Source organism: Typopeltis vanoorti, chromosome 10, assembly GCF_054136105.1.
Source record: "Typopeltis vanoorti isolate ZY-2024b chromosome 10, IOZ_Tvanoo_1.0, whole genome shotgun sequence".
NCBI lineage: Eukaryota > Metazoa > Arthropoda > Arachnida > Uropygi > Thelyphonidae > Typopeltis > Typopeltis vanoorti.
In genome coordinates, this window is record NC_143558.1 from 20,928,871 (window position 1) to 20,953,721 (window position 24,851).

At 36.1% G+C, this 24,851-nt stretch overlaps 1 protein-coding gene across 1 annotated transcript in view; it reads right to left on the minus strand.

The window, feature by feature from the left end:
• The window catches only part of LOC150102215 (lysosome-associated membrane glycoprotein 5-like), a 126,645-nt gene that overhangs the window by 23,417 nt on the left and 78,377 nt on the right, over positions 1-24,851 (minus strand). Inside the window, exons 5-6 of the mRNA XM_090399526.1 lie at positions 19,487-19,606; positions 6,975-7,071 (exon numbers count right to left, since the gene is read on the minus strand). Of these exons, the coding sequence (XP_090255652.1) occupies positions 6,975-7,071; positions 19,487-19,606 (217 nt within the window). The remainder of the gene's footprint in view (positions 1-6,974; positions 7,072-19,486; positions 19,607-24,851) is intronic.

The following is a 24,851-nucleotide window of genomic DNA, read 5'->3' on the forward strand; positions in this document are numbered from 1 at the left end:
TCTCCTAAGCAAGCTGGACTGTACAAATGAAGAACCAAGCACATTGCAACTGGCTATCATCAAGAACTCTACTTCCTTCCACACATATATCAAAGTCTAAAACAGCTGCAAGAAAATCATCAGTGTAACAAAAACTGATTTCTAAATCAAAGAAAGAAAAGCAAGAAACTTGTATCATGCCTAAATGGCAATCATGCCTTTTGGTCTCTTGACAAAGCAATTGGCCACAATTTTTCCCCACCACTACTACACCCTATGCAAGTCATTTTTTCCAAAATGTCTTCAGTGCCTTGAAAATCAGATGACCAAATCTGCACAGTGGTCCACATACATCTTGATGCCTTGTAACAGTGGAAGCTATTCTGTTTTTTTTGCAGGTCAAGTCCTTTTCATCACTGCCATAATCCACTATCCTCACAAGTTTTGCAATTGTTCCCTAAATTTCAGTTCTCTGTCCATTATCACTACTTGGATAAAGGACTAAACAAGAATATAATTTAATAATAAATTTAGTTTAATCCTTTATCTAAGTGTAAGCAAACAAAGTTTTGTGCCTGAAATTATCTTCAGGACAGGGGTGAGGTAGTGCAACATCAGGCAACTCCGAGCAAAGGTGGACCAAGCTCTCGTCACTCCTTGTCTCAGTATCTCCCATAATGCAAAGCACATCTCCTTGCAGACATGTATACTGTTATGCATTAAGGGAAGGGCCACTATCCAGACCGGTTTCAACCTTTATTGAGGTCTCGTCAGTGGGAGGCAGACCCAAAGACAAGGAGTGATGAGAGCTTGGTCCACCTTTGCTCGGAGTTACCTGATGTTGCACTACCTTACCCCAGTCCTGAAGATAATTTCAGGTGCAAACTTTGTTTGCTTACACTTGGATAAAGTGTAAGCAAACATTTGACATGGTAAACAAGGTAAACATTTGACATGGTGTGTAGTGTTTTCAGAGAGCTCCCGAAAGCTAAGTATATTTTCAGTGAAAATTGGAATATTGGTTTAAATTTTAACGTAGTATTCTTTATTTTTGGTAGCTTGTTGTGTCTGTGTGATTGTGGTGTGAATTCCGTTTTATTTAACTTAGTATTTTAACAATACGTTTCATAGAATAGCACATGGCGCCAATGCGACGTAAGATAATGGTGTCCAACAATACGATGGCTTTGTTAAAAAACTGTAATGTGAGGGAGTTTGTCCAATGTGATGTGCGTGGGATGTATGCATTCCTGAAGGAGGCTGGAGTTTGGTGGGAGAATGTGCAGAAAGTGTAAGCAAAGTGAGGAATTGAAGTATGTGTCAGGTCGTGAGATAGTTATGGTTGAAGAATGCCAGAATATGAGTGAAGTAGCTTGATAGGGAATTGTGATGTTGTACAAGATGGCAATGAGAGCAGTGATCAAAGAGAGAGTGAAAGCAACTATATAGAGAGAGAAAATGGTTTAAATGATGAAAAAAATGAGGAATTATTTGTAGGGAGTGAGATCGCTAGGTTGCGTGCAGTGATACACAGTGTGCAGCGAGAGGTGGAGCACCTGCAAAACTCTTTCCAGAGTGCCTAGGCTAACAGAAATAAACAAGTGTTTGAATGGAAAAATAAGCGTAAGAGCGGGAGAGTTTCTGAAATGAAGGAAAGAGTGTTGTATGGTGACTCATTATTAAGAGTAGTGATAGATGGGAGTTTAACTAAATCGTACTTACCGGGTGCAAAATTTAAGGATGTAAGTGAGAGTATTAGAGCGCAAAAACAGAGGGTGAAAGAACTGATAGTTGTGGCGGGTACGAATGAATTGAAAGGAGATAAATGTTTTATGAGAGAGGACTTTAAAGTATTGTTAAAGGTAGCGAAAGAAAAGAGTGACAAAGTTAGGATGGTGAGTCTGTTGCCGCAGTACGACAGAGAGGAGTTCAGAAGGAGGGCCATAATCGTAAATGACTTTATGCGCAGGTTATGCAGACAGTGTGGTGTGGAATGAATTTGATGGGCGAAAGGATTTATACAAGATGGATGGCCTGCATTTGAATGGATTTGGTGTGCAGAGATTGGAAAAAGTGTTGCTGAATGAAGTGAAAATGGATGTACAGAACCAGAGAAACTAAAACTACCAAGGAGGGGGGGGGGAGTGGATATGCAGACATCAGTGAGACAGTTGAGTGTAAGAATATATATAATGTAACTGAGCCAGTACTAAGGACAAGAAATCGGAATGGGATAGTTAGAATAACGCATCAAGATAGGGGTGGAACAAAGGGACCTCTGCATTTCATGTATACTAATGTATACTAATGCCAGGAGTATTAGGAACAAGAAGAAAGAATTTTTGGCCTTGATTGGCTCTTCCTGGCCATAGGTTATTGGCATTAGGGAAACATGGCTGACGGAAGATGATATAGTTAGTGGGATAGAATGTGTAGGGTATGGAGTGTTCAGGAGGGACATAGAGAATAAAATGGGGGGGAGGAGTGTTATTGATGATAGAGATTATGGCTGATTGTATACCTAGGGTCTGAATAGTAAAACAAGTAGGGGTTAAATGGATGAATAACACCATTAAGCTTGAGCTGCAAAAAAAGAAACAACTTTGGAGGGAATTTAAAGAGAAAGGTGACCAGCAGGCACACAAACAGTATAAAGTGCAGGCCAGAAGGGTAACGAGTGTGGAAAAGAGCTCATTTGAGGCTATTTGGTATGAGATTGAGACTGGCAGAACAAAATATATAGTTGGGTGTTGCTATAGACCAGGTGATGGAATAGATGGTGGAGATAGTATGCATGAACAAATTGATGAAATGAGTGGAAGGAGGGTAATTATTATGAGGGATTTCAACTATGGTAACAGTGATTGGAAGGAGGAGAGGACACATGTGAGGAAGAAAATGGATTTTATTCAATTAGTAAGGGATAACTATCTGAGACAGCATGTAATTGAAAATACTAGGGGTTTGAGAGTGCTTGACCTGGTAATAGCATCTAAGATTTTGACTGTAATGAATATGACCACCTATTGGTGAGATTGATCATGGGGTCTTGACTTGGGAGGTGGCTAAAGGTGTGGAATTTTCGATTAAGACATGGTATATGTGGAATTACCATGCTGGCTCAATAGAGCATGGGAAGTGGTCAAGGAGCATTTACAGGAGATTATGGCTGATTATATACCTAGGGTCTGAATAGCAAAACAAGTAGGGGTTAAATGGATGAATAACATCATTAAGCTTGAGCTGCAAAAAAAGAAACAACTTTGGAGAGAATTTAAAGAGAAAGGTGACCAGCAGGCACACGAATGGTATAAAGCGCAGGCCAGAAGGGTAATGAGTGTGGTAAAAAAAGGAAAAGCAGATTATGAAAGGAAACTAGCTATGCAAGCTAAAGAGAATCCCAAACAGTTCTTTCAATATGCTGCAGGCAAAAAAAAAACTGTACACGGCAGAATGATTTTAAGGAATGATGATGGAAAGGAGGTCACTGAATCAGTCGATATAGTGGAATTACTGAGCGAGCACTTTGCACGAGTATATCATCCTGGTGGTGACATTGAAAAAATGAGGGAACCATTAATTTATACGGGAATTGTGATGAATGAAGTGGAGGTGAATAGTCTATTACAGAACCTTAATGTGAACACATCTGTGGGATTGGATGGTATACCGGCACGGGTCTTACGTGAAGTGGTTAAAGAATTATCAGTGCCCTTGACCATGTTGTTTAATCTGAGTCTCGGGTCTGGTTTAGTCCCGAAGGTGTGGAAAGAGGGGAAAATAGTTCCACTGCATAAAGGAGGATCCAAGACTACTGTTGCAAATTACCGACCGATCAGCATATCAGGAGTCGTTGTCAAGGTCTTGGAGAAAGTAGTCAAGGGAAAAATACAGGAATGGATTGATGAAAATGAGATACTGTACAGGGGACAGCATGGCTTTGTGAAGGGTAGGTCATGCCTCAGCAACTTGCTCAAGTTTTATAACATAGTGACAGCTGAACTGGATAAGGGGAATGGGTTTACAGTGATACTGCTTGACCTGGTAATAGCATCTAAGATTTTGACTGTAATGAATATGACCACCTATTGGTGAGATTGATCATGGGGTCTTGACTTGGGAGGTGGCTAAAGGTGTGGAATTTTCGATTAAGACATGGTATATGTGGAATTACCATGCTGGCTCAATAGAGCATGGGAAGTGGTCAAGGAGCATTTACAGGAGATTATGGCTGATTATATACCTAGGGTCTGAATAGCAAAACAAGTAGGGGTTAAATGGATGAATAACATCATTAAGCTTGAGCTGCAAAAAAAGAAACAACTTTGGAGAGAATTTAAAGAGAAAGGTGACCAGCAGGCACACGAATGGTATAAAGCGCAGGCCAGAAGGGTAATGAGTGTGGTAAAAAAAGGAAAAGCAGATTATGAAAGGAAACTAGCTATGCAAGCTAAAGAGAATCCCAAACAGTTCTTTCAATATGCTGCAGGCAAAAAATAACTGTACACGGCAGAATGATTTTAAGGAATGATGATGGAAAGGAGGTCACTGAATCAGTCGATATAGTGGAATTACTGAGCGAGCACTTTGCACGAGTATATCATCCTGGTGGTGACATTGAAAAAATGAGGGAACCATTAATTTATACGGGAATTGTGATGAATGAAGTGGAGGTGAATAGTCTATTACAGAACCTTAATGTGAACACATCTGTGGGATTGGATGGTATACCGGCACGGGTCTTACGTGAAGTGGTTAAAGAATTATCAGTGCCCTTGACCATGTTGTTTAATCTGAGTCTCGGGTCTGGTTTAGTCCCGAAGGTGTGGAAAGAGGGGAAAATAGTTCCACTGCATAAAGGAGGATCCAAGACTACTGTTGCAAATTACCGACCGATCAGCATATCAGGAGTCGTTGTCAAGGTCTTGGAGAAAGTAGTCAAGGGAAAAATACAGGAATGGATTGATGAAAATGAGATACTGTACGGGGGACAGCATGGCTTTGTGAAGGGTAGGTCATGCCTCAGCAACTTGCTCAAGTTTTATAACATAGTGACAGCTGAACTGGATAAGGGGAATGGGTTTACAGTGATACTGCTGGACCTGGCTAAGGCATTTGATAGGATACCACATGGAATTCTAATCCATAAACTGCAACATATGGGAATGGATATACGGTTGGTGAGATGGATAGGTGGGTGGTTGATGGAGAGATATCAGAGAGTAGTTTATTCAGGAGTAGAGTCCAAAAGACAGCCTGTGACTAGTGGTGTGCCGCAGGGCTCTGTTCTTGGACCACTGCTGTTTAATTTGTTCATTAACGATATAGGGAAGGATCTAAGAGGAACAGTTCATTTGTTTCGCTGATGATGCAAAGTTAGGTAGGGCAATAGTGAATGCAGAAGATGTCAAAATCTTGCTGGAAGACTTGGATAGATTGGAGTTCTGGGCTAAGGAGAATAATTTAATATGACAAAATGTAAGGTTATGCATGGTGAAAAGATTAGCAGCAGTATACCACATTGGTGGAACTGTACTCCAGGAGATTGATGAGGCCAGGGACTTGGGAGTGTTGGTGGATAGGGAGATGAAGTTTAGGGGGCACATTGCAAAAGTGGCTAAATCAGCTCATCAACTCACTTGGTTGTTGAAAAATACTTTGATGAGCAGAGACAAGCAAGTTATTGTACCTCTGTACCGAGCCTTGATAAGACCTCATCTCGACTACTGTGCCCAGATTTGGACACCTAGGTTTCTTCTTGATGGGGAGGAGGTGGAGAGGATCCAGAGACGAGTGACCAAGATGATAGCAGGTCTATGGAATGAACCTTATGAAAACAGGTTGAAGATTTGTGGGTTGCAGAAATTAGTTGATAGGCGGAAAAGGGGAGATATGATTGAGACATTCAAATTGCTAAAGGGTTTCTATAGGATTAATTCAGAGGATATTTTTGAGATCAGGACTGGTGGTGGGAGAACTAGGGGACACCTATGGAAGCTGGGCAAGGGTGTGGTTTAGCAAGGGTGTTAGAGCTGGGTTCTTTACTTTTAGAGTGGTAAATGAGTGGAATAAGCTGCCAGAGTCTGTTGTGGGTGCTATGACGGTGAGTGAGTTCAAGGCAAGGTATGATAGATACTGTGAGAATGTCGCATAGTTGTGTGAACATGATGTTTAGGGTCTCCCTCAATGAGTCTAAGGACTTCCTGGAGTCGCCCGTAATAATAATAATAATAATAATAATAATAATAATAATAATAATAAAGGATTAAACTAAATTTATTATAGTCTAACCAAGTCAAAAATAAACTTCCAAGAATATAATTTCTGCAAGTTTAAACTGATGTGAATTTATCTTAAATATACATACTTTTTATATAGCTAATTTTTATATGTGCTTGTTTAACCAAAAATGGTTCTAAAGCAGTTTCAGATATTTTACTTTTTATTTTTTTTTTCCATTTTTCTATTTCTTTTTATTTTTCTGCAGCATATCACTCTCAAAAGAAACATACAAGAGAAGTGTTCATAACACTTTTGTTATGAACTAGGTTATGATAGCCATTACATAGCATAGCTGAAAAAGCCATTTGAAATCTCAGCATGATATGAATCATCAATTTAACGACAATTTTATATGTTGCAGTTTGTGTTTGAGAAATCAATCTGCTATTATAAGTAATTTCAAATTAAAATATTTTATTCCTGATGAGGGACACAGAACCTAGGAAACTTAATGAATAAACAATTTTTATTTAGTGTTCATTACTTATCGTTCAATACCAGATAATAATACCAATGATCATTTTAGATTTTTATTATATTTACACAACAGATAAATAAACACCACTACAAAGCTTCTTTTCTATCTTGAAATCCAAATGAGCATGACATTATCAAACTGGACATTTTTTCTAGAGCAGAAAGAAACAACTATGCTACAAATTCTAATCCTCAACAGTAATTTAATTTATCATTAAAATTTTGATCATTATTACCATTGGTTGCTCCATCAAATAGTGACCCAGCTGTATTATATGAAAGTTCAATTGAAATTACAGCCCAGCCTTCAGGATTTGCATTATGTGCCTTTATCTAAAATGATTTAAAATAAATGATAAATAAATATATTTCAAATAAAAGAATATACATTACTGTGGAGTTAAAATGAAAATTTTAAAAACATGCATATATTTTTTGAGAATGGTGGGAAGAGAGATAATAATATAAGAACCTACTCATCATAGCATATATATATATACCATGGCCATATATGCATATATGTTATATAACCACTAAAGTAAAATACACAAACTAAGTTTATTACTAGAATATTTCACATTGGTAATAACTATCTGTAGTACTTATTCTTCCTCCCCAAAAAAAGTAATACATAAAGAACTGACACACTGTGGATAATGGTTGTCAGTCTATTGTTACAAAGTGTAAGGTTATGCACTTTGGGTTGAAAAAATTACAAGCTGTCCACAAAGATCACTTGGGTGCTGAAAAACATATTGACAAGTAGGACAATAAGGAAGCTATTGTCCTTCTTTATAAGGCTCAGATAAGACCACATATAACTGTGATCAGATTTAGCTAGGGTTTTTTGGGGATGGGGAAATGCTGTAGGACAGTAGTGTTCCAACTTTTTTACTACGCGAGCTACTTTTCTATAAAAAGTTATTCGCCGATCTACTCTCTTATATATAAGTTATTCGGTGATCTACTCCCTTATATAGATCACATTCCCCCAACTTGATATCTGATTACGCACAAATAAACAACTAAATAAAATACACAACTAAAAACTTTGTGTATTTAAAAATTTATTTATCACGTTTAATTATTTTAATACAACAAAAAAAAACAAATATATTGGAATAAAATATTTATTTCTCTATTTTGGAAAACCAAAGTTAGAAAAAACAATAGATTGATTACAAACTCACAAGTTACAGGAAATGCTGGTTGATTAAAAAAAAAAAAAAAACGTTAATGTGAAATTTGGCATTGTTCGGACCTCGCAATATTTTCATAGTGAAGTTGATATGAAGAAGTGGCCAATCGCAGACAATCATCCAAATGATCATTTGTAATTTGGTTTCTTAACTGATTTTTTATGATGGTCATATTTGAAAAAGCGGATTCTGAGAAGTATGTCTATCCGAAACTCGACAGAATTTTTTGTGCAATATCAGTTAATATTGGGAATTTTTCATGTGCATACTTCCAAATGACTTCATTGTTTATTGATTTTAAATGTAAACTAATCTGAATGTTTATTATCTCAAGTTCTACTTCAGCTTGGTTTATATCAAACAGCCCACTAATTTTATTTGAAATTTCTGTGATGTTCAAGTTTTCTTGAAATGGATTATTGATAAAAAATACAATCATTTCAGTTTTATTAAAATCTTTAAATCTTAAATTTATTTCTTCCTCAACTAATTCTATTTCACAAATAAATTCTTTTAAATCATAGCGAAGCATTTCTTGATTTTGTTCAAAAAATTTTAATAAATATGGGAAATGTCTAAATTTGCGATCATTTATATTTTTCTTTAATAAAAGTGAGTATTATTGGAAAGTTTTTATTGAACTTAACATGTCAATTAAATTTTTATCTCTACCTTGGAACTCTAAATTTAAATTGCTTAATTTCGTACAGAAATCTACTAAAAATGATAAGTGTAACAACCATCTTTTATCACTCAATTGTGGATAAATATCTCCTTTTTTTATTAAGAAAACTTTTTATATCGTTAATTAATACAAAAAATCTTTCTAAAAATTGACTTCTGCTGAGCCAGCGAACATTACAACAGAAGTTCATCATCTGCCTGTAATTTAAATAACTGCCGTTGCAGGGCTTTTCCTTAAACAGAATTTACAATTTTAAATGTAATATCCTAAACATCTTTTGTGTTTAATCTTTTACTACACAGTACTTGTTGGTGAATAATACAGTGGTACGTTAAAAATTCTGGATATTTGTCATAGTTTTCACATAATGAAATGAAGTCTGATTTATTACCTATCATAGCAGGAGCACCATCAGTAGTAATAGACACAAGTTTAAGAAGCAGAGGTTTGTGTTGTTTCATAAATTCATCAAGTGCTGAAAAAATGTCTTCTCCCTTAGTCCTTCCCAATAATGGTATAATTTTCAAAAGTTCTTCTTTACTTGAATAATCTTGAAATACCATGCGAATAAATACCATTAACTGAGCAATATCAGTGAAGTTGTTTGATTCATCAAATTGTTATGAAAACGCAACACACACTGGTGAATGTCTGACATTAACCTGGCCTGGAAATTTTTCTCTGGCAATTGGAACTCTTCCTTTCGGCAATTTGAAACCTTGCCTGCAGCCTAGAAGTAGTCTCTCTCTAGTGACGTCTCGAATCAAGAAGCTCCTTTCTGAAAGCGGGAAACTCCTCTCTCAAGCAACGTGGATTCGAGCAGTCTCTCTGACGGCGACTCTGGACTGGGCGGCCTCCTCTCTGACAGCAATTTTGGAACCAGGACCCCTTCTGCTTGCTTCAGTCCCTTTTTATTAGGCCTCCTCTGAGACCTTGCATGAAGTTTGGCAACCCCAAAAGAATCAGTATGAGTCTTTCATCTTAAGTTTAAAGTTCAACATGCCTTTTGTTCTTCTCCACTTTCTTTTGATTGTAAGTTGCCAGCCATCGGAAAATTGTTTGAACTCTTCCTGACTGACTTCGGAGATGTTTACACTTAGAGCCTGCAAGTCTTTCTCATACATACAAGTTTCAATAATAATCTTTCTAATGCCGCCATGTACAGCTTTGGCGAAAAAAACCATTGCCTTTGTTTTTAACATGCTAATATATTCTTATTAAAGCAGTATATACAGTTAGCTTCAAAAGAGTTATTTACAAAAACATCTAATACAAACTATACTGAGACAAACAAAGTTTATTTTTTAACAATATTCAAATGGGACTTAACCTAAGTAAAAAATCGATGTAATGTGCTTTGGAATATTTAATATTTATGCTCCAATCGAGTTTTTACACTTTGCTTATAATCGTATTCACTCGGTTCGCTGTTTGACTTCCACTGATACAAATTAATTCATTTATCCGGACTTATAAGAAAATTACTGATTTGACAATTTTAACAAATAATAAATAAACAACAGCAATACACTTAAAGCGAATTAAAAATAATACAAAATAATTATAAATTAAATATTATGTTTTCAGTTTTAATTAAATTTGTAAGTAAGGAAATCGCTCCACGATCGACCAGTCAATCGATTGCAACTGACGGCTTGAACACCCCTGCTGTAGGAGATTCAAAGTAGTTGACCAAGATGGTACAAATCTAGAATTCTAATTCTTTTTATAAGCATTCTACAAACTTATCACTTGTCCACAGATATTATTATTATTATTCAGGCCTCCAAGGAGTCAAAAGACTCATCGAGGGAGGTCCTTCCTAAGACATAAAGTCTGTCAAGACTCATCGAGGGGAGGTCCCCCCCCCCCCGAGAAACACAAAGTCTATCATACCACTCTTTAAACTCACTGACCGTTCTCGCTCCCACCACTCCATCAGGCAATGCATTCCATGGCTCAACCACCCTCCACACAAAGAAACCACTCCTTACCCTCTTGCTCACAGTTTCCTTTCGTAACTTTCAGGGATGGCCTCTTGTCATCACTCCTTCCCACTGTTCAACCAAGCGAAAGAACTCCCCAGTATCAACCCTGTAACCACCTCTCAACAGTTTAAAAGTCTCAATCATATCACCTCTCCTTCTTCTATCCACCAAACTCTGCAGTCCACATTCTCTCAGCCGATCCTCATAACTATCCTTGTACAGTCCTGAAACCATCTTTGTCATCCATCTTTGTATCCTTTCCACAGTTAATTTATCCCCTTCAAATCCTGGGGACCAAATCTGAGAACAATAGTCCAAGTGTGGTCTGATCAGAGACTTATACAACGGAATGATAACCCTCTTATCTCTGCAGGTCAGTGTCCTTCTCATAATAGCAGCAATCCTCTGTGTTACCTTCACCACCTTTGCAATATGTCCCCTAAACTTCAGGTTTCTATCAATCATCAACTCCAGATCTCTTGTCTCCCCTACTTCCTCCAGTATAACTCCTCCCATAGAGTATGCAGCATCCCATCGATGTTTCCCAAACCTCAAGACCTTACATTTTGCTGCATTAAACTGACACCCCCATTCATTTGCCCATCTATCTAGCTTATTTAAATCCTCTTGCAGGGCTACCACATCTGCACTATTACTAATAATCCTTCCCAGCTTTGCATCATCCGCAAACAACTGAATATCCCCCTGCAATCCACTGGCTATGTCATTGATATAAAGGTTAAGGCAACCAAAAGTTTTCAGGTTAAAAAAAATTGGTTGATAGGCAGAAAAGAAGGGACAGGATAGAAACATAAGTTTTATAGGACAGCTGTAGAAGAAATTTTTCAGTGATTAGCAAGGATGTAAGGAACAGACCTTTTGTTTTGCTTGGAAAATAGTGAATCTAGAATGGGTTGCTGGAAATAGTTGTAAGTGTCCTGTCAGTGAATAATGGTTGGTGAGGCCTCCTGCAGTGACTTAGGACACCATGGGAATGTTCAGATAATAAGTAATAGTTTCTTTTATTATTTAAAGAAAATAAGAATTATGTTATTATTACATGACTTCCAGAAAGTTCAATGATTCATTTAATCTTGTATATGAATCAAGTAAATTTCTTTGATTGGCATATAGAGAATTTTATAAAAATAATTCAATTCTTTAGCTCTTATCACACACACACACTTTGGCAATGCTGCTGGTGTGAATTTGGTTTGGCAATCAAAATTAGGGTGAGATCAAGACCAACAGGACAAAATAAAACTGTCTGATGTTATAGACCAGGGGATGCCAAGGATGACGTGGAAGACATGCATCAGTAGATTAGTACAATGACTGCAAGTTGAGTAATTATTATTATGGGGGACTTTAACTTTGAAGACATAGATTGGAAGGAGAAAAGATCATATGGCAGGAAGGACATGGAATTTATACACTTACTAAGAGATAATTACTTGAAGCAGAATGTGACACAGGGGACTCAGGGTATGAGAGTGTTGGATCTTGTTATAGGGTCAGAAGACCTGTCCATAACTAATCTAGCCAAATTGCTTCCAAATGGGGAAAGAGATCTTGAGGTCTCGACTTGGGAGGTAGCAAAATGCAAAAATTCCAGTTTTTTTTTTTTTTTAATTTATATCTATATATATATATTTTTTTATTTTCAGTCTCAATCAGGCTGTGAACTGTCAACAAAAAGAGATTAGGAGGTTACTGGTACTTTCAACAGAAGGCATTTTCAGCAAAAGGTGCTGAGTGTGAATTAGTTTAGTTCAGATTCTTTTAATTCAATTTTTCAGAAGTCTTGTCAAGGGTGATAAGGTACTATTCTAGACTCAATGTGCTTTTCCAGGTATAATATATAGTATTAGAGTATATTAGAGTATAATAAATTAGAGTATAATAAATTTAGTTTAATCCTTTATCCAAGTGTGAGCAAACAAAGTTTGCGCCTGAAAGTATCTTCAGGACTGGGGTAAGGTGGTACAACACCAGGGCACTCCTTGCAAAGGTGGAGCAAGCTACCAACACTCCTATCTCAATATCTCCCATAATGCAAAACACATCTCCTTGCGGATATGTCTAATGTTATGCATTAAGGGCTTGGGCCTGGCTTCCACTGAAGAGACCTCAATAAAGGTCAAAACTAGTCTGGGTTGTGGCCCTTCCCTTAATGAATAACATTAGACATATCCTCAAGGAGATGTGTTTTGCATTATGGGAGATACTGAGATAAGAGCGTTGGTAGCTTGCTCCACCTTTGCAAGGAGTGTCCTGGTGTTGTACCACCTTACCCCAGTCCTGAAGATACTTTCAGGCACAAACTTTGTTTGCTCACACTTGGATAAAGGATTAAACAAAATTTATTATATTATGCTTTTCCAGGTTCAGGAATGATTTAAACGAATGTAGGTATAGAAAATAAAAGCAGGTTTGTTTTGGCTAGCAAGTAGTCTATATGCTAATTCATCAAATGTCACATAGTAAGCAATATAACCAGTGACAATAGAAATCACATAAGACCCCTTTTTGGTCCGGTCTGCAGGTGCAGCACTTCACAGCATTTGATTTGTCAGTGCTAGTAAAAAAAGTACTTACAATATTCAGTGCTGTGATATTCAGTACTGCTATGATGTTATTTAGAGGAGAGATTCAGATGAAATCACTTTTATACATGATAAAATAAGAGAGCAAAAGTTCAAAGTCAGAAAAAGTTGAAAAACTTTAAAAAACTCAGGATAAGAAAATTAAGCAGAGCAACAAAAGACAGCAAAGCTAGGAAGTAATTAAGATATCAATGAATAATGATAATAATAAAATGGTAAATCATTTAAAATATAAGAAAAAAAAAAGTGACAGTATGGTGATTCATTCATTAAATTATGCCTGATGACAGACTACTTAGAGCTTTCTAGGAGTGAAAATTAAAAATGTGATGAATGCAATCGAGAAACAGAAAAGAGATGGTAGGATTTGTAGGAACAATTAATTTGAAGTAGTACTGATAAATATAGTGTGTGAGGAGATATGAAAGGAATGCTGAAAGAAGAGTAAGAACAAGAATGAAAATTGGTGGTTTATTATTGAGATATGATGGAACTAAGTTAAGAAGGAAGGCTATGATACAAATGAGTTTTGGGATTTGTGGAGTGAGTTTGATGGGAGAAAAGACTTGTTTAAGAGGAGCTTGCACCTGTATGGATTGGCATCAGAGTCCTGGAGAAATTGTTTATTGAGTAAGATCTAATTCGAAGAGTCATGGAAAGTAGATCTTTATGGGAGGAACAGAGAAATATGTGTGTAAATTCAGCTAAGTTATGCAAATATAACAATGATGTAAATGTCGTCAGCATATTTCTTAGTAGTTATGAATCTGGTGAAGGAACAGACTTGTATGCTTTGGGTTCAGAATTTGTGTGTGTGTGTGGGAGGGAGAATGAGAAAGTAGCCCAAACAAGACTGTAGATGTACGTATACAAGAAAGTCAGAAGATAACTTATGTCTATATGCAAATACCAGGAGCATCTGGAACAAAGGGGTTGCCCAGGTGAATGCATTACGGCCTAAAACTGTTGACATTAGTGAAATGTCACTGGCTCTCAGAGTTAGATGTAGTAACTCGAATCAAGTGTAAAGGATATAGGATTTTTAAGAAGGACAGAAGAGATAGGTAGTAGGTACTATTAATGATATCAGATGATTTTAGTTCAGTTAGGGTTGAATTCAAAAAAAAAAAAAAAAATCAGATAACGCCTTTTATTCCCGTATACGGGGAGTAGGCGAGGCCATTTAGCCCTATCTAACTTTTGGAGACTGAGTGGGCAGTTCAATCTCCACTGGTACCAATCAGAGATAGATGGCCCAAGGCTATCACCAATTAAGCAGTACACAGTGAAGAGAGACGGCTCAAATGTGCCGCCATCTAGTGGTCCCTAACCCTAACGCAATATATTTAATGTCTGAAATAATGTGGGTTCTACGGTCGATTTTCTTGAGTTACAGGACGAAAAACCCACGTTTCCGGGAGGAAAAACCCGCTTGCCCATGCCAGAGATCGACTAACTCAGGAACCGGTCGAAAAAAGGCTTAGAAAAATTTCCTCTAGTCGCCGACTAGACTCGAAACCAAGTCTTCCTTCGTGCGGCCAAGCACCGTGGTGTGCAAACGCCACATCCACTGAGCTACACAGGCTCATAGGGTTGAATTTATAAGCAATAATAGAAATAGTATTCCATGTAGCAGCCAGTATGAGGCTATCTGGGGTAAAATAGAAGATACAGGATGAAATATATGGTGGAGTGTTTCTACAGACTTGACACTACATTTACTGGGGACAATTTTATCATCCCCCCCCCCAGCATCTGAACTGCTAGGTCTGTAAGCAAAAGAACTTTGGTACTAAATGAGTAATCATTATGCATGACTCATTTAGTACCAGTCTTTTATTTTTCCTTTTCCTTTATTATTATTATGTGACACCTCCAGGGAGTCCTAAGACTCATCGAGAGAGAGAGTGTGCCAACAGCATCGAACGATTGATTCCGTCCAACTACTAACCGCGCTCAAACTTGCTTAAGCTATTAGTAGCAGAGGCTCTACTAATCGACCAACTTTTGCTGGCATCAAATCTGATAAGAATAAAGGAAAACTTATTGAGTACGAGACAATATTCTTAAACAGCATGTGAAAGAAAGAACTTGAGGTCAAAGAGCATTAAATTTGATCATAGTGTCAGAAGGGGTTTCAGTTAAGGATGTGACTGTTTTTGCCACTGCTTGGTGATGGTGATCATGCTATACTGACTTGGGAAGGAGCAAAGTATATGGATATTCCAATTAAGAAAGGCTATATGCTAAACTACAAAGCATGAAATGATGACAAACTCACTCCCATGGTAACAGTTACTGAATGAGGAGGATATCATTAGTGAATAGGAAGCTTTGAAAAGATGCTTAAATGATATAGTATTTGAATGTGTTTCTAGAGTTTGACAAACAAATGGGGCAGAAGTGAAATGCATATGCACTCATTATTGTGGTGAGAATACAAATAAGAGGAGCTATGAAATATAAGAGTCTCAGCTCAGGAAGTATCTCACAGCAATAGAAATAACGTATAATAGTTCTATTGTACAAGGGTGGTGCAAAAACTGTCTGTGTTCTCAACCTATCAGTATCCCCTGGAGAAGTTGGTACGAGCTCAAATCAGAAATAAGTTGACAGATAAGCCATACTATGCAAGGATGAGCATGAGTTTACTAAAGGAGAGTCATGTCTGAGCAATTTGCTCTTATTTATAATGTTATTGATGAGTTGGATAAAGAGAATACATACCAGACGTGTTAAAAAAAAAGACCAAACTTTTTAAATAGCGTGCCAATTGGCACAGAGAGTGCACTGCAGCTACTGAGTGCATGCATCTAGCAACAGGTTCTGATAAAAACTGCCGTTTGCCCCGTTCTGCAGCATTAATCGTTTAGTTACATCTGCTGAAGTGAGCATGTGCACAAGCTATTCATCAGATTAGTGACAATGAAAGAGTTTGAAGAACGTGTGTGTGTGTGTGTGTGAAATTTTACTGCAAACTTGGTCAAAATTTTACAGAGATATGTCAATTGCTTAACCAAGCATACAGGGAAGACTGTATGAGTCAAACGCAGTGTTGGATTCTGATTATGTAGAGATTAGAGTAATTATTATTTGCTTCAGAATCCAACATGATCTTCCATCACAAAGGCTAGACTTGTAAATATTATTTAATGTATATAACTTATTTTAAAATTTAATATTCATATAACTGCCTTAATTTTGTCTAATATTTAATTATTTAATCAAAGATATATGTATGAATAATGAAAAGACTGTATTAAATATTAATAAGTTATTTTATTTATTGTTATGTCAATATTATGAGAACTTGTATTTGTAATTTAACTACGCATTTACTGAAATGCAAATATTCTATTTATTCTTGTTTGTGAAAGTTTAACGTTATGTAATAACTGAATGTAGTTGTATAGCCTAATATAATTCGCGAGAATGTTTACGTTTATCGGTTGTCATAGAGACGCATGAAATAAACGAGCATGAGTGAAGGGAGCGTGGGCAAAAAAAAAAAGGGAAAATATATACGTAGTAGGGGGGGTCGGAACGGAATTTTGGAAGTAAAAGGTAGCAAGGGGATAAACTAGAGAAGTAGAAGTAAATAAAAGGTTCTTAGGGTAGGAGTTAAGTGGATAATTTTTATAAGTGAGCAAGGAAGAAACGAATTTTATAGTTAGCTGAAAGTGAAATCAGCAGTAATTATAGAAAGGAAATTAATGCTACAATCGGGTAAAATAAGTAGCTGGACGTTTAAGGAAGAATTCTGAATGAACCCGGCTATTCTAGAAGTGTGGCTTATTTCCGATTTGCCCTAAAGGAACCTCACAGCGTTTTAATTGATTTATGAGTGGTAACGACAATAGATGAAGTACCCTATAATTGAAGTCTAGAATTCTGAAGTGCGTTTGATAGTGCTTTAAGTATAACTGTGGATAAGTCTTGTTGATGTGTTTTTTTTAAGTAAGATAAATAAATTCCAAAAGTTTGCTCACAACATAAATGATGTACTAGGAACTAATTCCGGTAAGGTTTATCATAGTGTATTATTTCAATGCTTGAAGAATTGTGTGTTAATTACACTATGCTTAACGCTACTTTAACTGTGGAAACTCTTCGTGAATGAGAGTTGGAGATAAGAATTGTTTGAAAGATATTTTCAGCTATTAGTGCTTGTGATATTTTGAACTTATAGCATGACTGAGAATTGTGTGAAAATTGACTAGATTGGATATTCTGCTTGTTTAATTTAAGTGTAGAAACTTTGTAACCCAGAAGCTGAGAATGTGCATGTGAAGACTTAGAAGATTGTGCTAATGTGATTAACTTGACTTAATGTTTGACTGTTTGTTTCTGCTATAAAAATTAGAAGTAATATTTATGTATGTGTTATGTAACCTATATTAAATGTTTCATTTGTTAATCTATCTATTGTATTTGCCTGAATTTCTTTTTACTGCACCGTTCACAAAAATTCGAATCTAGCAGGAATCCCTGAAAGAAAATAAATACTTCGGCCTGATTGAATAAAAAGACTGCTAACTAACTTTGAATTGATCGTACTATTTCATATAGACTTATCTAAGGATAGAGTGGCGCAGTATAATAGAAATTTCTCTACCCTTGGATTAGTGATCAATTTACAATTAGTTGTGTTTATTTAGGTGAAAGTGACTTGTAACAAGATGGCGGATTCGAACAGAACATGAAGAAAACAACGTCACGACAGCAGCATTATGAGTGATTTAAGCGTTGATGGATAAGTCGATCAAAGATCAAGGCGATGTTGGTTGTGTTTTTTGTTTGGAAAGGAACTGTCCATTATGAATTTGTACCAAGTGGTCAGATGGTACACAAAGAGTTGTACCAGGAAGCTTTAGTGCATTTGAGGGATGCTGCATGCAGAAAGAGGCTTGAATTGTGGGAAAACCAGACTTGGATGTTCAAGTCACTCCTCATCTGCAGTTATATGGCAAAACATCAGACATCCATTGAGCCCATCCACCCTATTCTCCAAACTTAATCCCAGCAGACTTTTTCCTGTTTCCCAAACTTAAAACCACTTTGAAAGGACGTAGTTTCCAAACCATAGAGAAAATTCAGGAAAATACAATAAGAGAACTACATGTCATTACAGAAAGTGCGTTCCAGGAAGCATTCCAACAATGGAAGAAATGATGGGAATGGTGTATCGCCAGTAGAGGGGGACTAGCTTGAAGGGGATAGTGCTTAAAATGTTGTAAAATGAGCAATAAAGTCTTTATAGCAAAAGTTCAGTCTTTTTTTGAATATGCCTTGTGCACTATGAGACTGTAAGATTTTGCTAAGGCATTTGACAGAATATCACATGAAAGGCTGTTACATAAATTGGAGGAATGAAGAATTGAAATTATTGACTTGGATAAGTAAGTGGCTGATAGACAGGTATCAGAAAGTGAAATCTGCCAGATTTAAGGTGACCAATAGTGTACTCCATGGATTAGGCCTTGGACTATTGTTGTTCAATTCATACATCAATGATATTGATAATATATCATTATCATTGATAATGATACATGGGAGTAGATGTTCAATTGTTTGCTGGTGAAGTAAAGATAAGTAAGGCAATTAGGGATGCTACTCATATACAGCATTAACAGAATGATCAGTGACATGTAAGGATAAGGAAGTCATTGTTTATAAGGCCTTGATATGATTGCACCTGAATTACTATTGCACAGATTTGGTCTTCTGGGTTCCAAGAGGAGAAAGAAGCTGTGGAAAGGGTGCAAAGAAGAGTTACAAAGATGTTATCACATGAGGACAGATTGAGTTCCAGTATACCTTGGCCAGTACAACTCCCAACCTAAATCCTATTAGACATGTGGAACATTTAAGGGGATGTATAAGACAACAGGAGCAGCTTCATAAAACAATCTCTTACTTGCAAGATACACTGCTAGACAGATGATCCAGAATCTATCTCAATGTACTTTTACTACTTTATAACTCTAGCAATGTACAGAATCAGAAATTTCCAATTTTTCATGGCACTATGCGCGGGTGCACAGGTGTGTGTGAGATGCTTTTTTCTTTATTTAGCTGCAGAGTATCAAATATTTTAGTAGGTTCTGTGTAGAGAAACAAGTTTGTTATTAAGCAGCTGTAAAGGTGCTGAAGATGTTTATCCACACAGCACCCATAAGAATCTCACAACTTCTCACTTGTAAAACAGCAAAAAAAGCTTCCACTAGTTTTTAAAAATATATATCAGTATAGGAAATCATTTTTTTTTACCTTTGTGAATATCATACTCAATCGAAATCTGGGCCAAGACAGTTCCAAAAGAGGATTTTGTTTTTCAGAAGCACATCGTCCTTTTGGTGTGGCATCTTCTGGTAGGTTTACTGATACTGTCTTAACATAAATATAAATAATGTATTTTAATATCCAGATAAACAACACATTTACATTTTCAAACTTTATGTATTAATTAGAAATATACTATAAAATATGTTTATTTTACTACATGACAATTTGGAACTGTCATCAAAAGTATCATTACAGAAACTTTATTATTTTATTATTCCAATATTAATCTTGTAATTTCCACACCTTTAGCATTTATTTTTCTAAAATACACTAGAAAATGTTTATTTTTAAGGAAATTTTAGTTCTCAATAAAGTAGTATTTGGTTGCAGGATGGCCTTTGCAAAGAATATAGTGGAATTATTTAATAAGCATTTTGTCAGTGTATATCATAATGGTGTAAATAATCCCGTGACACATAATAAAGGAAGATAAATGATGGAGGATCAGAGGTGAAAGAATCAGGAGTATATCAAGTTTGATTGGGCTGATGTTAACATGCATGTAGGCTTGTGTGCTGGTTGAAGCATGTTAAGGTTTAATGGAATGTAACAGCACAATAAATGAATGAAACAGAACTCTAATGGTTTCAATACTTCATCTCTCATAGATACATTATCTGGGATATATGAAAATTATCAATGCACACACACACACATATACAAATAAATAAATAAGTACAGTAGGCCCCCGTATCCACGGTTTCGGTATCCATGGTTCGAAAAAAGCATGCAAAACGGTTGAACGCTATGCCGGTTGAAACACGCATAAGAGCAGGCTGAAAACTTGTTGAAACAAGCTTGTTTTTTGTGGACTTAAATGTGTGTGTCTGTTCATGTTAAGTTTTACTCGAATTATCGAAGAAAGCAATCAATTGTCTGTCATTGCAATTAAAAATTGAGTTTAATTTCAAGCAAATAAATTGTGAAAAATTTTAAAATGACTTCGAAACCGAAGAGAAGAAATGAAGTGCTTAGTATTAGTGAAAAATCAAAGATTATCGATATGATTGAAGTAGAAAAAAAGTCAATTGCAACCGTTGCCAAGATCTATAATAAAAATGAATCTTTGATACGTGAAGTGTTGAAGAACAAAGAAAAAATTCATGCCAGTCTTTCCATTGTGCCCAAATCTGCAAAAGCAGGTACAGTGCATGATAAGGCATTACTCAAGGTAGAAAAAGCTTTGAATTTGTGGATGGAAGACATGACAAGAAAAAGGATTCCTATTGACAGTAACACGTTACAACAAAAAGCATTGATCCTATATGAAGACATGCGGCTGCAAGATGTAACATAGATTCAAAATTAGGTTTAATATAAAAAAAACATAAAAATTACAGGAGAATATCTGCATTGGCTGATGAGAAAGCTGCTGCATTTTTCCCAGCAGAATTTAAAAAAAATTATTGCAGAGAAAGGTTATCATCCTAAGCAAGTTTTTAACTGTGATGAAACGGGCCTTGTTTGGAAGAAAATGCTCCAACGAACCTACACCCATAAAACTGTGAAGCAAGCACCAGGCTTTAAAGCATTTAAGGACAGATTGACGTCTGGTACTTTGTGGCAACGCAGCTGGTCATATAATTAAACCTGGCCTTGTTTACCGAGCACAGAATCCACGTGCCCTTAAAAACAAAAGTTGTCTGCCTGTTTTTTGGCAATCAAATCTGAAAGCTTTGATATGATTCAAGCAATGGTTGAGGATTCTACACATTTTGGAGTCATGGAATACTGGAAATCAATTGTATTCATCAAGGGAGCAATGGATGAATTGAAACCAGAAATGGTAATTGCATGCTGGAAGAATTTGTGGAGTGATGCCGTTCATAATTCCCAAGATGCCCCTGATATTAACTCACAGGTAATAACGATAATTAACACAGCATGGAAATAGGTGGAGAGGGATTTGACGATATGACGGAAGAAGAATTGAATGATTACATAGATGGGCATTATGAGGTGATCACTAACGAGGAGGTGAAAGATCTTGCCAAATCTTCTACAGAAGAAGATGACGATGAGGATGAAAGTAAATCCACCAGCGTGGACACTCGAAAAATTTGCCACGAAATTTCGAATGGCTCAAACATTAAAGGAACAGATAATGGATTATGATTCAATGATGGAGCGCAACATAAAAATTACACAATAACAGAAGCTGTGCAGAACCTGTTTACTGAATTGAAGAGAGAAAAACGGCACCTTCCAATAACAATGTCTTTTAAAAAAAGTCGACAAAGCTTCTACTATTGATGATCCTCAGCCATCCACATCATTTGCTCAGTAAGCAAGCAAGCAGCCAACTGCCAAAGATTCAGAAGATGAATAAATATGTAGCTGAACACGAGGTGTTCTGATCTCAGTTAATTCCTCCTAATAAGAATAAAAATGTTAAGATTTTATTAACAATTACATTTTCATTAGCATATTTTCTCATTTTGTTCTACATAATAATTAGGTGGGTTAAATTTTATTTGTCTAAAGACAAAGTTTTATTGAATGAGGCAATTGTTTTGGTTTGCCACTTCACCCGTACTACTTAGGGGTGTGCTTTCTGCCACATTTGGCACACATTCCATTATTCCTCGTAGATTCTAAAGACGTAAAAATTGTTTCATGATAATTTAAAAAAATATGTAATATTATTATCAAGGAGCAATGGAATGTGTGCCTAAATGTGGTAGTTAGCATCCCTGCTTAGTATGGGTGAAGTGGTAGTCTAGACGTTACCTCATTTAATAAAAAAATAATTTTTTTATTATTATTTATTTAGCCATACAATTTAGTGTATATATTATATATTAACTATATAATATATTCACTAAAGAACCCTACAGTCCTAGTGCGTGAGACTAAGTCAATTTACTATAATTTCCTGCTTCAATTTTGCTATATATATATGTGCAAAAATCTGGGTCTCACTAGTGATTTGCTACAATCTGCAGTTTCAGGTATCCATGGAAGACGATGGAATCAAACCCTGCAGATACAGTGGGGGGGAGGGGGGCTGCTGTACATTATATGTGACCTGAAATTATATCTTATTTAATCCTTACCCAAGTGTAAGCAACAAAAGTCTGTATGCAAAGTATCTTCATGATTCATGACTAGTCTACTTGTGTATAGAGAAATCAATGCCTTAGCATCCTATAAATGTAAAGCACACCTCCTTACAGACATGTATATTGCTATGCATAATGGAAAAGTCACTACCCAAATCAGTTTTCATCTTTATTGAAGTCTAAAGATACTTCAAGTGCAAACTTTGTCTGCTTACACTTGACAAGGATCGAAACAATATAATTTCCTGCCAAGTATAATATACTTTATAACCTAATGAAAAGCTTCCAACAAAAATTAAGTGGGAAGATATTAAACAATAAGTCTAAAGTCCTATGCCATTGGGAGCTGGTAGGCAGTTTCACATAACCCTATTTATTAAGATTTGGTTGGTTTTTTAATTCTGCTGTTAATTTTATAGAAAGTCTGTCGAGTTTGCATTTGCTGCAGTGTAGTACAGTAGTTTTGCTCCTGTGCAAGATGTCCAAAGGCATAGTCTGCTAAACCTGACTGACCATAATTATGGTAGTAGATATTTTTTTGGGTTCTTCAAGATGGATGTTGATAGACCTAGTTTGACCATAGTAGGAGAGGTTGTAAGAAGAAGAAGGACCCTCCTGAGTGAGTGAGAGAGAGAGAGAGAGAGAGAGAGAGAGAGAAGGGGAGTGGGGAGGAGTAGCATAGCTAGACCTTTTGCAACCCAGGGTGGTCCCTGAGCTTGCCGCCCCTTTCAATACACACCAAAAATACTACAAAAAGTGAAAACGACATATAGGGAAATAAATTAAAACACTATGTTTATTTTTGAAGTAAAACTTTAATTTCAACATTCTAAAATGTAATTTTTCTTGCTTTTCTGTTAGCAAAATCATTGATGACATTGGCGAAGTCTATTTCATAGTAATGTAGGTAATTCTTAATTTTAATTTAGAAAAACTCCTCTCACAACTAGCAACACTTACAGCAATTGTGAGGAAAATTCGCAGTAGTATTACAATATTTGGAACTGAGTTCTCGAGACTGTATTTTAGAATAAACTGCAAAAGTTCAAAAAGGTTCAAAATTCTGCCAGGGGCAGACCGCCCCCTCTCCCTCCCCTAGATATACCACTAAGGGGGGGGGGGTGATCTTCAGGAGAGCAGAAAGGTCAGATAGCTTCCATGAACTATTTGAAAACAATATAGATATGAAGACATTACTGCAAAAAAAGGAGGCAGCTCCATTTTTGGTTGAAAAGTGAACTATAGGTTGCACTGTATGTAAAAAAAATTACTGAATAGATTGGTATAAGAATGAGGAAGCTCCAATAAGCCGTGCAGAGTTATAATGATACAGTACTTGCACTCTACAACTTTGCAACTAATATTCATGATTTCTTGTAAATAGTTTATTGTAATTTTCATAAAACTGTGTTGTTTGATATTTTCTGATATACTCCTATGTAGTAATAAAAAGTTTTGTTGATAAAATTTTGTTTTGTTAGGAGCAAATAGTTTTGCTCCTAAAGTTGATAAAGTTTTATCAACTTTAGGAACCTTTCTTGCTCCAAAGTCTTCATATATTCTTTAAAGTTTTAGCTATGTTTTTCTGAGGTTCCCCAGATACAGGGAATAGTAATAGTCCTTTCTTTTAGAGTTACACGGTGATCAGCATTCATGTTAAAAATTTATAGAATTTACAACCATGTTAAAAAAAACGTTTTTATTATCCCGACGTTTTGATCTTCACATCAAGATCATCATCTGGAGCATACATCAATATACAAGACAAGCTGAGTTACATTATTAACTGTAAGCTAAAGAAACAATGATTTGATCACATGTTATTCTGCTGGCATGACCTCAAGTGAAAAAAAAAAAAAATTACATCAAGCTAAATTCTATTTACGATGACAGGAATAAACATTCTTTCAGAAACAAAGATTGTAATTGTAATACTAAAAATAGGACATCTTTGTTTTTGAAAGAAAACCATCTGAAAGAATGTTTATTCCTGTCATCGTAAATAGAATTTAGCTTGATGTAATTTTTTTTTTTTCACTAGAGGTCATGCCAGTAGAATAACATGTGATCAAATCATTGTTTCTTTAGCTTACAGTTAATAATGTAACTCAGCTTGTCTTGTATATTGATGTATGCTCCAGATGATGATCTTGATGTGAAGATCGAAACGTCAGGATAATAAAAAAGTTTTTTTAACACGGGTGTAAATTCCATAAATTTTTAACAGG